The 15,411-nt window shown below is 43.2% G+C and overlaps 2 protein-coding genes across 9 annotated transcripts in view; one reads left to right on the top strand and one right to left on the bottom strand.

Annotated features, from left to right (window-relative positions):
* SUV39H2 (SUV39H2 histone lysine methyltransferase) overlaps positions 1–9,801 on the top strand; it is a 52,947-nt gene extending 43,146 nt beyond the window's left edge. The window contains exon 6 of the mRNA XM_072825714.1: positions 8,683–9,801. Coding sequence (XP_072681815.1) covers positions 8,683–8,689 — 7 coding nt within the window. The 3' untranslated portion in view covers positions 8,690–9,801. The remainder of the gene's footprint in view (positions 1–8,682) is intronic.
* The window catches only part of DCLRE1C (DNA cross-link repair 1C), a 36,173-nt gene that overhangs the window by 18,427 nt on the left and 2,335 nt on the right, over positions 1–15,411 (bottom strand). The window contains exons 2-10 of one of the 8 annotated variants that reach the window (XM_072825706.1): positions 13,278–13,329; positions 11,833–11,917; positions 11,535–11,728; positions 10,590–10,674; positions 7,070–7,129; positions 5,048–5,103; positions 4,411–4,512; positions 3,313–3,385; positions 2,983–3,123 (exon numbers count right to left, since the gene is read on the bottom strand). In XM_072825706.1, the coding sequence (XP_072681807.1) occupies positions 2,983–3,123; positions 3,313–3,385; positions 4,411–4,512; positions 5,048–5,103; positions 7,070–7,129; positions 10,590–10,674; positions 11,535–11,662 (645 nt within the window). In that variant the 5' untranslated portion in view covers positions 11,663–11,728; positions 11,833–11,917; positions 13,278–13,329. Of the gene's footprint in view, positions 1–2,982; positions 3,124–3,312; positions 3,386–4,410; positions 4,513–5,047; positions 5,104–7,069; positions 7,130–7,675; positions 7,987–10,589; positions 10,678–11,534; positions 11,729–11,832; positions 11,918–13,277; positions 13,330–15,411 lie in introns of those variants that run through there. The other 7 variants (XM_072825707.1, XM_072825704.1, XM_072825705.1 and 4 more) reach the window with 7 other exon arrangements.

Raw genomic sequence — 15,411 nt, 5'->3', positions numbered from 1 at the left:
GAGTACTGCACTGTACTTTTATGGGTTGAAGTACAGCTTACGCAGTGTTACATTAGTTTCAGGGGGAGGCACAGCGATTGAAGGAGGAGAAGGACACTAGAACTCTCTGTCATGCTGTGCTCACCGCCAGTGCAGCCACCATACGTTACCACATAGGATATGATAGCACATCTGTCAAAGAAGATCCACGTATACGTGGACCCATGCAGTTCAAACCCGCACTGTTGGAGGGTCAATTCTGCTGTCCTTCATCAAGAGTCATTCAATGCCTATTTACTGTGCACCTACTACCTGCCAAGTCTTATTCTAAATACTGTTCACTAAATACTGTGAACACACAGACACACAAACACCCAACAATCACTGACTTGGGAAGACACATCTCCAACGTGCCGCGTAAGTAAGGGCAGTTTTAGAGGGAACACCACTGGAGCAGGAAGCAGAGGCCCAGATCCCCCCTTAACACACATCCCTTTGCAGGAGTAAAAGGAGGAGGAAGGCAGATGGAGGGGGAAAAAAACCAAACAACCTTAGCCACCTGTGGAATTTTAAGGTGAATACATTTTAAATTGTTAAGCCAATGTGTCAGTTTTTTAAAAAATATTTTATTTATTTATTCATGAGAGAGACACAGAGAGAGGCAGAGACACTGACAGAGAGAGAAGCAGGCTCCATGCAGGGAGCCCGACGTGGGACTCGATCCCAGGACTCCAGGATCACGCCCTGGGCCGAAGGCAGGCGCTAAACTGCTGAGCCACCCCGGCGTCACAATGTGTCAGTTTTAAAGGATTCTCTTCTTTAAATGACGTGTACCTAAGCGGGTGGTAGGACTATGAAGTGGCACAGTAAGAACTAGTCTCAAAAAAAAAAAAAAAAAAAAAAAAAAAGAACTAGTCTCATTTTGAAATCTGACTGACAACAGATTGGAATACAGTCAAACGCTGTGGTAATTAATACCAGACACGCGTGAAAAGGATCCAAGTGTCATTGCTTACTTAGCCTGCGGCCTATTCCACTCACTCCCTGTTTACTAACGACTAACAAGAAGCAGCAACAAATTTGCTTTTCTGGACTCTGTACAGAGATGAAAAGGGGTGAGTTCTGAAGTGTACAGAGATACAGAAACTTTTGTCCTCAACAAAAATAAAGAAGCCTGAAAAAGTTGCCACAGACCATCTCTGAGGTTCCTTAGTCAAACACCTCCCTGTGGTCCCTTTTGAAATTCCTGATCTGAAACTGTTTCTAACCCCTGCAGAGGGATTAAGGGGCAGAAGAGAGGGCTCCCTCCAGAGGTCACCAGGCCACCCCCAAGGTCACCGGGCCACCCCCAAGGCTGCTCTCCCCTATCCGCAGGCTCCTCAGCCCATGGTTTCTTCCTTCAGAGCCTGCAAGAGCAGGAGCTTCAACCCTTTCCGGACTTCACACACGCAAAAATTTACAACCCAAATTTGGCACCTGCTAAGTGGCTGTCACCTTCCTATTTCACTAAGAGAGGCCAGGAGGGAAAAAACAATGGAGAACAGAGATCAGCGTGTGTGTATGTATGCGTGCGTGCACACAACCTATCCTCACTGCGATTTTAACTAATTTTTTTAAGATTGATTGATTCATTCATTCATTCATGATAGACATAGGGAGAGAGAGAGAGAGGCAGAGACACAGGCAGAGGGAGAAGCAGGCCCCATGCCGGGAGCCTGACGCAGGACTCGATCCCAGGACTCCAGGATCACACCCTGGGCCAAAGGCAGGCGCTAAACCACTGAGCCACCCAGGGATCCCCTGATTTTAATTTAAAAGGCCATTTTAACACCCAAATTACAGGAACAACAATCTCAGAATGAAAGCAAACCCTCAAAACGGAGAATTTACAACTTTATACCAATATATTTTGACAGAAGGAAAGAAGGACCAAAGGAGTCACAACTTACGAAGGAAAGGAGGGAGGAATTTATAAAATGTCCAATGCAGAAAAACTAGATCTTTTTTATTTTACTGAACGACACTGTGTATGACTGAATTTTTGGCACAAATCTGTTGGCTGGAGGGCAGGGAGGGGTGGGGGGGCGGAGATCTATGTTACAAGGCACAAAATGGAATGGAACTTGAATGTCCAACTAGCTCCAGCACTTTGTTTTATTCAGGGTCATTTCTCTCAGGGACAAGCAGAAGCCACATGCTCGCAGCCACACTCACGCCCCAGGCTCCGCGGTCAGCCTGAGAGCCCAGCACCAAAGCACATGGAAGGGAAGGTGCAACAGAACACCCTCCCAGCCTGATCGGGGGCAGATGGATCCATCCAAAGGGTTCGGTGCTCGAGGACAGTGGTTTTCACACACCTTGACCAGGACCCACAGTAAGAAATGGGTTTCCCAGGGCACCACTGCACACACGCGTACATGCATGTGTCTGATTCCCTAAGTAAACTGTCACAAAATGACAATTACTCTGACTGTAAGCAATACACTCAGATGGCTACGTTTATTTCACCACCCACAGTTTTGAAAAAAATATTTGCTCTACAGGACATTTCACCAAAGGGCTCTTCCCAGCCACCGGGGCTGCAGTGGGCTCTTCCTGTGAGGACACGAATAAACAGAGATGACCTCTCACTCCACAGGGCTGCCAACCTGCGCCACACATGCCTTTGTTTTGGTTTAAGATTTTATTTGACAGAAAAAGAGAGAGAGAGCACCTGCATGCACACACACAAGCAGGGGGAGCAGCGGAGGGAGAAGCAAAGGGAGAAGCAGGCTCCCCACTGACCAGGGAGCCTGACCTGGGGCTCGATCCCAGGACCGGGAGATCATGACCTGAGCAGAAGGCAGAGGTTTGTTTGACTGAGCCACCCGGGCCCCCAACACGCTGTCTTTGATAGGCTGCTTCCCTCTGCTACTGCGGCTGGTTGTTGAGGGGTTGGGAGGGGGAGGAAAGGAGAACCTGGAAGGATGGAAGGAGCAACAGAAAAGAAAGCCATCACCGTACCTGGACTCCAAACTCTTCACTAAGGTTGGTGAATAGATACTCATACCCGTAAGCTGCTTTGCAGTTCAGCCACACGACATGGTAGGGACTGCGAGTGATCCAGCTTCGAACCAGCTCCGATATTCCCCTCAGACACTCCTCCTGGTCAAGAGGTTTAAAAGGCATTTAATGCTTTTAAGAACATCACTCACCCCTTCTACTCCCAACAGTCACAGGTATTAATGCCAATTAATAATGGGACGATTATGATCTGACCTGTTATTCTAGAAACCCCCCACTAGAAATACAGCCACACCCCAGTTACTACCCTGCCTCTCTGGGGAGACTTACTCGACTAGGAATTTGATAAAATTTCGGATCACAGAAAGTAGTATCTAAGTACACACTTTGGATGTCTTTCACTCTGGAAAAAAAACAACACAAGAACAACAACAATTAGGGTTTAAAAAAAAAACAATTAGTGTTAACCACCTACCATGAAATAAAATAAATGTGAAATTTAAATTCTCAGTGATTTTATTTTTTTTTTTAAAGATTTTATTTACTTATTCATGAGAGACAGAGAGAGAGAGAGGCACAGACACAGGCAGAGAGAGAAGCAGGCTCCATGCAGGGAGCCCAATGTGGGACTCGATCCCAGGACCCCGGGATCACACCCTGGGCCGAAGGCAGGCGCTAAACTGCTAAGCCAACTAGGAATCCCCTTAAGAATTTTTTTTTTATGATTTTATTTATTTATTCACAAGAGACAGAGAGAGAGAGAAGCAGAGACACAGGCAGAGGGAGAAGCAGGCTCCATGTAGGGAGCCCGACTTGGGACTCAATCCCCCCGGGCCGAAGGCAGGCTCTAAACTGCTGAGCCACCCAGGGATCCCCAAATTCTCAGTGATTTTAGAAGGTGCTCCATTCCATTTGGAATTTTTTTGTGAAATCAACTTTGTTAGGAAATGATTTCCACACAATAAAATACAAAGATTTTGTAAATGCAGCTCGGTGAATTTTGACAATTCACGTAACTACTGCCCCAATCAATTTACAGAAAGAATGTTACCATCACCCCATTGCAAGGAGAAAAATTTGTTTTACTATCACAAATAGTATAATAAACTTCATTTTCTAACTGAAACATAGGCTTGTACTTGGGGGGAAGGGAGCAGTAAAACTTCTTAGATGATTCAGCCCTCCAGTCAAGAATTACATGAAGTCTGGGGGTACCTGGGTGGCTCAGTCAGTTAAGCAGCTGACTTGATTTCAGCTCAGATCATGATCTCAGGGTCTAGAGATGGAGCCCGCGTCAGGCTCCGTGCTGCCTGTGGAGTCGGCTTGGGATTCTCTCTCCCTCTGTCCCTAACCCTCCCCCTGCTTCTGCAAGCTCTCAAAAAAACAAAACAAAACAAAACAAAACAAAAACCAGACAAAGTCTAATACCTGCCCCCGGAGTGCAGAAGCTCCATTCTAGCAGCTTCTCCCTTTGCCATTCTGAAGTCTCCTGTGTACAAGACTGTTCCGTTATTGCCCTGAAATAAAAACCTGAGAAGGAAATTTGTCTTGGTGACTTTTAAGTCTCATACAACATCCTAACGAAGCAAATATACACTAAATCCACAGCAAATGTTTCCTGGCGAACAGAGCCACCTACGATATAGTATTAATGGGATTTTAATATAAGCTCTAAACTATACCAGCCACTCAGCTGCCACCTTTCCTGGGGGGAATAACACAATAGAATATACTTCCGCATTTGCAACAGACATCCCCTGAAATGTGTTGGCTCTCCCAACTATGTGAGATCACTCCTACTCATGGAGAGAAAAATCCATGGGATGGGAAAATGCAAAGCCAACAGAGAAATGGTCATGGAACACTTCTGTTAAAAGACAGCCACACAGGTCAAACTTGATTTCACCTCAATCCCCCAAGTTCAATTTTAAAACAAAGATTAAAGAAATTGCCACCTACATATTAGAGAAGTAATCTCCGTACACGTTATTATTTTCTAGACCCTGAAGATTTATTTCTACAAATACATGTATAATAAAATAGCAAAATAGATGGGCTCCCTTACATAACTGATCCTGGACAGTGACCAGCTGGTAAGAGAGTCACAACAATATCTTCCTTCTAAAAAGAAAATAAAGAAAAAATAACAATGATATAAATTATCGTTAGGACCTTGCCTAAAAAAGTGCTCCTTGGTAGAATAGATTCAAGTACTTCTCAAGAATACGGTACGCCTTTTCTCATTTCCTCATGCAACATATCCTGGAAACAAGTAGAATCCTTGCCCACAAAACGATGGTTAAGCATAGTGACTAGTATAACCCAGCAATTCCGCTCTTAGATACACGCGAGAGAAATGAAAACTTACATCCATTCATGCATGAAAACCGGTGCACGAATGTTCACAGCAGCAGCATTCACACTAGCTAATGAGTAGAAAGACCCTGAATGTCGATCAGCTGATGAGCAATTTCACAAAATGTGGTACATCCATACAATGGAATATTATTTGGGCCACAAAAAAGAGACAAAATACTGACATATCACAACATGGATAAATCTTGAAACCATGATGCAAAATAAAAGTAGTAAGTCACAAAAGACCACATACTGTTCGATTCCATTTATTTTTTTTTTCAATTCCATTTATATGAAATGTCCAGAATAGGTGAATCCTATAGACTTAGAGTAGTGGTTGCCATGGGCTGAGGGAAGGAGAGACAGGGAATTACTGCTAATGGGTACAGGGTTTCTTTTTTCGGTGATGAACATACTTGAAAAACGACTGTAATGATGAATACACAACTCTGTGAATATACTAAAAGCCACTAACTGTACATTTCAAATGGGGTGAGCCGTATGATATATGAATTATAAGTCAATAAAGCTATTATTAAACTAAAAAAAAAATAAAAATAAAAAGCCTGACATAGCCTGGCCCCAAGTCACCATTCTGTCCTGGGCAGAGCTAATAGGCAGAGCTCTGGACACCCTGGCTCGCTCCCTGATAGTGGCAATTCCTTCTGAAGTCTAACATCATTCGTTCCAACAGCCCCTTTAGAGCAAGGTCCCAGGGTAAGTGCTGGCGACACAACACACAAAGCCACAGCACATGAGAACAAAGGACCAGAGTGGAACAGCAAGACTCTGGTCAATGGGAGCTGCCTGCTGTCTGGTGCCCAGATTTGACAAAGCCTGTCACCAACATAAGTGGCAAGGCAGTGAGGTGATCAGAGGAGTCTAGTGTTAGCTAACTGAGTCCAGGACAGCATTGAGCAACCTTCAGGCCACCCCTTTTACCTCCTTTTTAACCCACCCTCAACTGGCCCTGCAGTCCTCACTTGGATAACAAATCGAAGAGGACTGCTTCACACGCCTAATCGTCCCCAGAGAGGAAATGTGAAAATTCAGCCCCCGCCTGGTCACAGAGAGTGGACACCCATCAGAGTTCAACATGTCAACAGAGCAGGTTATAACCAGGCCATGGAATTAATCTTACCTAGATTTACCATAAAATAGGAAAATACTTCCTGGCCCTAGGAAGAATTTGAGTTAAAACAATAAATAAAAGGCAGGTCCGTAATCCTGCGTATTATTAAAAAAATATATTCACAACACAAAAGTATCTGCTTCTAAATTTAAGGACAAAAAATATATTGGATCCATTTGGACACTTAAGTGGATTTTCTTAAGAAATGATTCAGGAAAAAAAGAAAATCACAAATACATAAATTTGCTACAAAAGCACTAAACACCGTATTATATCCTGAATATTATAATAAGCTTAATAAATTTGACAATGACATCAGAGTAATAACAACTGGAGTTCTCAACATTAGAAGGTAATACAAAAAGGATCAATTCAAGACAGGAGTTATGTCCAAACTTTTGCATGTAGAAAAGAAATGGAACACAAATATTTTTCCCCTACAAACTCACCCAATTACTATAATTTTTTTATGGTAAAATGCACATTTAAAATCACAGAGAAAAAAAAAAGAAAAAAGAAAAAAAAATAAAATCACAGAGAAAGTCAATCATCTTATTAAATAATACTTTCTTAAAATTAAATTTAACATTTACTTACCTCCCCTGACGCTTCATCGACTAAAGGTATCTGGGTAGGAGTTTCAATTTCAATGGATATCTATTAAAATAAGAGATCATATGTATACCATACTGAGTGTTTCTACAGTTTTTCATAGATTTATAGGTCTTTGCCATCTCAAACACACAAAAAAAGGACTAAGATGTAGTTATAAAACTCTCTGCGTAACAATTTCTGATTCACGGTACAAAACGTTTCCAGTCTGAAAACATGATAGAGCTAAAGTAGTACCTTTCTTGAGGGGCCGTGGCAACGTGGGTTAAATGCCTTCTAAACCTACATATCCTTTGACACGGCCATTCTGTTTCAACTTTTCCCCTTAACCTCCCCATCCCCATCTTCCCACTGCCCTCTCCCTCTGAACCTGAGTCTCTGTAACACACGTGGCTCTGTGTTCTCCAAGCTTAGGTTCTGTGTTGCAGAAAACAGCCTGGATCAGTGCAAGAGGTGGTGGCCTAATCTGCAGATAAATAAATGCGATCTCACGACTGTGAGATTCAGTGAGCTACTACCTTAATCAGGATGTTCACACGGCCATATGTGAAACCGTCAATATCAAATCTGCCAGAAGAATGAGCAACTTACCTCTTTACTATATCCCACAAAAGCACACCTAGTGTGGGGAGTATTTGTCCTTGGAACATCTGGCAAAATGCACCTATAAAACCATCTGGACCTGGGACTTTACTGAAGAAGAGATCTTTGCACATTGTTTTCATTTCCTCAATGTTTACTTATTCAAGGTTTCCACTTTTCTTGCCTCAGTCTGGTATTTTCCTACTTATCCAGAGATTTATCCACTTTGCCTAAATTATCAAATATACTATCATTCATTTTCTTTTTTTTTTTTACTATCATTCATTTTCAAAAAAATGTACTGCTGCTATTAATAGTTCTTTTCCTTTTTATAATTCTGTATTTTTATATGCATCTTCTTTTTTAAACCTTGGCAGAAAAAAAAAAAAAACAAAAAAACCTTGGCAGAAATCTAGTTCTACTCCTCTAAAGATGAGCTTTGACTTTTGTCAACCTTCCCTTTTATTTTCTGCGGTAGCTATTGGTCTCTGCATCGCTAACTTGTCCTTTTACCTTTATTATCTCCTTCTTTCACATTTGTTGCTCCTTCTCCTTCTTATTGAGTCAAAGACTCATTCCATGTAATTCTAGTCTTTGTTTCCTAAGAGACGTACTTAATGCTGGCAACTTCCCTTCAAGTGCTAATTTAGCCATGTTACACACATTTTGACATGGTGTGTCCTCACTGTCCGTCAGTCCTAAGTATTACATGGTTTTCTTTATAATTTCCTCTTTGACCTAATGGTCGCTTATTAGATGCACTCAGTTCCAATAGGTGTGGGATGATCTGAGCTCTCCTTTTATTTGTGACTTCCAGCATCACTGCACTGCAGAGGACAGATCACTAGGATTTCCTGCTTCTTCTGCGACACAGTATGTGGTCAATTGTTGTAAATGTTCTGTGTATACCAAAGATCTGGTTTTCTCTTTGGGTGCCTCAGACTGCCATGAGTTCGCCTTTATTAGTCATGCCCTTCAAGTCTCTGTGCTTACTTCCTGCCTCCTTCCTCTTTCAGCTTCTGAGCAGTGTGGGAAGTCCTCCAGCTACTCCTGTCAAGCAGCCTAGTCTCCCTGAGACTGTGAGGGGGCCTTGGACTGCACCACTCCTCGAGCTGGAACTGTCCTACAGGTCCCTTCGGCATACACCTCCAGGTTGGAGCTAGCCGCTAGAAACATCTGTGTGAGATGCGGAAGGCCAAAGTGAACCAGCAGCCATTTCTTAATGCTCTGAAGAGCTCCAGAAACTCCACCAGTTCATGGATGTGGATCTGCTGGCTCAGCTCACAGACACACAGGGCAGGACTGCAGCAATCCCACCTGTGGCTGCATATCCTCCTTCGGCTTCTTGAAGGCCTGGGCAAGGAGCACAGAACCTACCAAGGCTGGAAGGAGTGAGAGACAGACAGGGGCTCCAGTCTGTCCTTGTAGACTCCAGCCCAGCTCTTCTCTGCTCTTCATTTCTCAGCTCCACTTCCCGACTGCAGGCTGGGCTGATCCACAGCCAATGTCAGGCGTAACACTGGGCCGAGGTTCCAGCCTTGGCGTGTACGGTCACTGTGCGGAGTGGGGATGGATCCTACCAAGTTACTGTCAGAGGTCGAGGCTGAACATGGCACACGTACACTGACAGGCTATGAAAACCCCGTATTTCTCATGCTGTGGGACTTTACAGAGACAGGAGAGCAGTGCTCCAGCTGGGAGGAAGTGGCTCTCATGGCCAGAAGACAGTAGGAGCAAGTAGCCCTGGGTTTTTATTGTGGTTAGGGGGTATGTCTGGACTTGAGGTTTGAACTTCATGTCAGTGCCAAGGGAGGGGTAGGCTTTTTATTATTAGCCCGCCCAAATGTGGGGTACTAGTGGAAAGAGGATGTGAGAGCTGAAAGCTGTCAGTAGACAAACATCAGACTCTGACACTTGTTCAGACTTCTCTGGCAGCTCCCACAATTACTTAAAGTTTAATCTGTATAGTGAACCCTAACTGTATTTCCCCCACAGCCGTCCTCTCTCTCTGATCAAGCACCGGGTATCAGTTACTGTTTTATCCAGTTTGAGGCCATGTCAATTGGACGTTAAAATTCTTATCTTCCCCATCCACTGTTCCTTCTGACAGTAAATAACATCCTCTTTGAAACAAAGATCTCTTTTTGCCTTCGATTCTATTTTGTATGATACAAAAATTGCCACTCTGGCATTTCTGGCTTCTAACTGTTTAGTACATCTTTTCCCTTTTTGGATTATTCTTTCCATTTCAACCTGCATTTCTCCTTCTGTTTTATCTAAGCCTCTTGTAGACTAAGACTGATGGAGCTTTCTTTTCTTCTTTTTTTTTTAACCTAAACTGAAAAAATTACAGTTTGAGCAAAAGTTAAATTAAAGCCATTTTATAGTAATTACTGCTATAACAGAACCTTTCCTGGCATCTTTACATTTTCCATACACCATTCTTTTGTTTCTCCCCTTTGCTATCTACTTTCCATTGGACAATTTTGAATCTGTCAGATTCAAAGTTGTCCACTCTATTTTTATTCTGGTTATTATCCCTTTATCATAACCCATAAGATGTGTTCATTCTTCCCAGGCTACATTGTGACCTAAATAAAAGGATTTATCAACGGTGTTAAATATTTTACACTATAAAGCATTAAAATGCAACTTAGCAAGAGTGAATGAGATTAAACCAGCAAAACTAAGACCTGAGATCAAACTGTTAAGGAACAAGAAAAACAAATCGGCAACAATAAAATGTCTGCCTCCTCTAAACTGATGAATTCTAAAGACTAAACATCAATATTGTAATTAATGTGGATAAATGTAGTGTAGGAGGAACTGGGCTTTGAATAATTCGAAAGCTTTGTTTAATCGACCTCGAAAAATATTTCCCCTTGAGAAGAAGAGTTAGTGTCATTCAAAAAATAAAACTTACGATTCGTTTCTCCCAAAATCTGTACCTCGGGCTGGTTAACAACAACTCTTTAGTAACAGGTGAACAGTATAAGCGAACCTTCAAGCTGAAAGGAAGAAATTTAGAAAAACTATGTCAGTACAATCCACAGGGAGCCATCTGGGTGACCAGAAAATACGTTTCATCATTTATCAGTTATCTCAAGTCATCCAGACACTCAGCTGGCCCAAAAAGTGTTAGAGCAGTTCCCAACATGCCACCACCTGTGACTATCTAGGTCCCATCAAGACCGCAAAGAGGGGGGGGTGCCTGGCCAGCTCAGTCAGTGGAGTGTGCAACTCTGGATCTCGGGGTTGTAAGTTCAAGCCCCACATTTAGTGGGGAGATTACTTTAAAATCTTAAAAAAAAAAAAAAAAAAGACTGCAAAGGGACAATGGGGAAGAAACAGATGAGAGAAACTACTGGGCCCTCTGACCTCCTCAAAAGAGTGTCCCCCATCACTCTTAGTTTTTATACATAAATGTTTGCACATGATTAGGTACGAAGCTGCCTCTCCAGAACAGAAAGGGGCGGGGAACAGAAGACTTCTGTGTTTTACTTCATCTACACCTATTCTATTTTTTAGTGAGCAAAAATTTATTTAATGATAAACTTTAAAAATTCAAAAGCAAAGCTCAGAGGTTAAGAATATAGTCTGTGGTGGACCATATCTTCCAAAGATGGCCACACTCATATATATCCTGACCATACATGCTCTGTTTACAAAATGGATATGGAAATCCCTCGGGGTTTGTTTTAACCTCCCCTTCAGCCTGTCTTTGTAACTGCCTCCACCAACAGAATGTGATGAAGGAAGGTCACAGGACTTTGGAGGCCAGGTCTCCTGGCAACATGGCTATCTGCTAGCTCTCCCTTGGGACGTACACTTTATAAACCCTGAGTCTCCATTTAAAAAGTTCAGCTACCTTGAAATCACCATGCTGAAGAGTTTTCCAGCAACAGAGATGCTCGAAAGCCCCAACTGCCTGATTCTTCTCAGCCTCAGTGTCAAACACTGAGTGAATGAGCCTCCAGATAATGGCAGCCCCAGCATGCCATGGGGCCCGGCAGAAACCAGCCACTCCCACTGCGCCCTGTCAGAGTTCCTGACCCACAGAAACTGAGAAAGAGAACATAAGATTAGTTGATTTAAGTCACTAAGTTTTGGCGTAATTTGTTACGCAGCAACAGATAACTAATACCCAGCTCGAAAATCAGACAGACCTGGTTGAAATCCTGGTCCTGCCACTTACTGGCTGCATGACCTTGGGCAACTAATTTAATCTCTCTGGTTCCTCAGTTTCCTCATCTGCAAAATAGAAATAATAATGGTATCTTTTCAAAAAATTATCAAGAGGCTCTGATGAGGATGTTGGCTCCAAGAAGACAGGGATTTTCATCTGTGTTGTTACTATTATATCCTCAACATCCAAGACAGTGCCTGACTCATCACAGGCACTCAGAAAAACTGCAGAACTGATAAATACATAGTGCCTGGCATATATATAGAAGTACTCGATTAACCACAGCTAGCATTACCAGGATACACGGACTACTGATACCACTTTGCAGAGAACACTGACATCCATTGGTTCAGAAGTTAAAAAGTCAACCCCCACCTGTGAACTCTCTCTCTCTCTCAAATAAATAAAATCTTTAAAAAGAAAAAAAAAGTTGGGGCGCCTAGGTGGCACAGTCGGTTAAGCATCTGTCTTCAGCTCAAGTCATGATCACAGGGTCCTGGGATGGAGCCCCATATCAGACTCCCTGCTCAGTGGGGAGCCTGCTTCTCCCTCTCCCTCTGCCCCTCCCCCTGCTCATTCTCTTTTTCTCTCTCAAATAAATAAAATCTTAAAAAAAAGAAAAGAAAGGGAAGGGAAGGGAAGGGAAGGGAAGGGAAGGGAATGGAAGGGAAAGGAAGGGAAGGAGTCAGCAGGGTCCTATTCAACATATATCTTGAGAATTTGGAATTGACACTGAGGCAAAGGACGGCTGTAGGAAAAGAATACTGTAGTTTAGGGATCCCTGGGTGGCGCAGTGGTTTAGCGCCTGCCTTTGGCCCAGGGCGCGATCCTGGAGACCTGGGATCGAATCCCACGTCAGGCTCCGGTGCATGGAGCCTGCTTCTCCCTCTGCCTATGTCTCTGCCTCTCTCTCTCTCTCTGTGTGACTATCATAAATAAATAAAAATTAAAAAAAAAAAGAATACTGTAGTTTAGCTTTAAGATCCAAAAACATGATTTTCTTCACAACAGAACCACACATACACTTGAAAATGAACACACTATTGCTACACCCAACAGCATGAGGAATCCCACAATTATAATGTTAAGTGAAAGAGAAGTAGAATCATACTGAATAGACTGTATGATTCTACGTACACAAAGTTCACAAATAGCCAAAGCTAAACCACAACAACAACAAGTTAAAGTACAGGTTGCCTCTGGGAGACGAGGACTGACTGTGGGGAGGGACGGGGCTCTGCTCTGGGACACTGGTCCTATTCTATTTATTGATTTGCGTGGAAGCTCTATAGATGTGCTCACCTATAAAAGCTCATCCAACTGTACCCTTATACATTGTATGTACTTTCCTGCGTAGAAGTTATACCCCAATAGAAATGTTTACTTAAAAACACACCCACACAAATAAGTAGCAAAATAAATTACCTGCATTCCAGCCTTCTTTTCAAGGCAGGAGCTCTTAATCCTTTCATGTGATCTAAAAACAAAAGAATAAAAATTCATAAGCACTTTTTTTTTTTTTGAGAGGATTCGTTAGGCCAAGCAAACAATTGTCTGTTCTTTTACGAGAAAACAGATGAGAGGTTCATTTTTTTTAAAGATTTATTTATTTTAGGGACACCTGGGTGGCTCAGTGGTTGGGAGCCTGACTTTGGCCCATGGCGTGGTCCTAAAGTCCCAGGATCAAGTCCCACATCCAGCTCCCTGCATGGAGCCTGCTTCTCCCTCTGCCTGTGTCTCTGCCTCTCTGTGTCTCTCATGAATAAATAAATAAAATCTTTTTTAAAAATTCATTTATTTTAGAGAGAAGGAGAGTGTGTGCACACATGTGCAAGGGTGGTGAGGAGGAGAGAAGCAGACTCCCCACTGAGCAGGGAGCCCAACACAGGGCTCGATCCCATGACCCTGAGATCAAAATCTGAGCTGAAACCAAGAGTCGGACACTGAACCAACTGAGCACCCCAGGTGCCCCAAGAGGTTCTCTTTTATAAGAGAACAGATTCTTATGGACTATTGGCTCTTTCTTCTGCAGGTGACGATGCATCTGAAAACAGGTCAGGAACCACTGAAAGCTGGCCATCTCTGGCCATCATTTAAAAGGACAATGATCAAAAAATAAAATAATAAAATAAAGAAAAGAAAAGAAATAAAATGAAATAAAATGAAATAAAATAAAATAATAAAATAAAATAAAATAAAATAAAATAAAATAAAATAAAATAAAATAAAATAGAAGGACAATGATCCCCTCCATCTTAGGAGAGTCTAAATCACTCTGAGGAGCCACAGAAGAATGAGTGACTAGACCCTCATTTCAGAACTACTTCCAGCACTTTCCTTTATGTTCTTCTTTCATTTCTATCCAACCCTCTGTCATGCCCCGCTCCATGTGACCCATTCAGTTCCAGTCACTTAAGTCAGTCCATCTGGAGACTCGAGCTAGCTTCCACAGACTCTAAGAATTTGTTCAGGCCTAGGCCAGCATGAGAAGGTATGATATTTCCATCCACACAGGCCCACTTCACAGCCCTCTAAATGAACAGGTACAGAGATGGCCTTTAAAAACACAGTAAATTCTAATACATTCTGAATCTCCAGCATGGGAAGGACTAGACAGCAATGGCCACACCTCCTCAGTTGAGTTGAATTAAACCAATCCTAATTATTCTAATTACCACCACCACCACCACACACGTGCATGTGCGCGCGCGCGTGCACACACACACACACACAGACACACAGGGACACACACAGCCTCAACTTCCCTCTGGTGATCCTTAACTCCAGAGAAAACAAGGCACACCCCCCACCACAGACCTTGACCAGACCTGCACCTGTCCCCTCAGAGGGTCAATCTCCTCAGACCACCCCTGGTCCAGGCTTTCAGGGCCCATGGGGGGCATCCCAGGGCAGGACTTTCCAAAGAATTTGTGCCATGGCAAAAAGAGGCTCAATCAGGACTTGGCCTCAAGTCCCAAACTAAATCAGCAGATAGCACTCTGTAGCTGCTGTAATCAAGATGGCCCAGGACCACCCCAGCCCCCTCCCCTGACTGCCAGCCAAGAGAACTTGGGCCAATTTACCTGGTGCTGCGAGGACTGTACACAGCATCTCCTTTATAGGGGCTTTTTCCTTTTCCTAGACCAGATTAAGTCACTGTAAATTGTCCTCTAAGGGGGTCTTCTCCACCCCTGGGCTGCTACCTCAAGCCATAGGTCCCCTCTTGTCTCCCAGGCCTTGCTGTGATGCTTAGCAAAGCCTGCCCTGAGCATAGCACTGGGTTCCAGATGGTTCCTAAACAGGACTGAGTGGGCCATGGGATGAGATGTTCTATCTCATTTATGTAATTTTTTTTTCTACCAAAAGAGTCCACAGATTTTGTCAGATATTCTGTATTAGTCTGTTCAGCCTGACGTAACAAAATATCGTAGACAGAGCGGCTTAAACCACAGAAATTTCTCACAGTTCTGGAAGCTAACTTCCAAGATCAAGGTGCCAGGGTTGGCTTCTGGTGGGACTCCTCCTGGCCTGCGGACAGCCACTTACTGCATGCTCACAC

This window comes from Canis lupus, chromosome 5, assembly GCF_048164855.1.
Source record: "Canis lupus baileyi chromosome 5, mCanLup2.hap1, whole genome shotgun sequence".
NCBI classification, from domain to species: Eukaryota; Metazoa; Chordata; class Mammalia; order Carnivora; family Canidae; genus Canis; species Canis lupus.
Note: the sequence above shows the minus strand (reverse complement) of the source record. Positions and strands in the feature narration are given on the sequence as shown.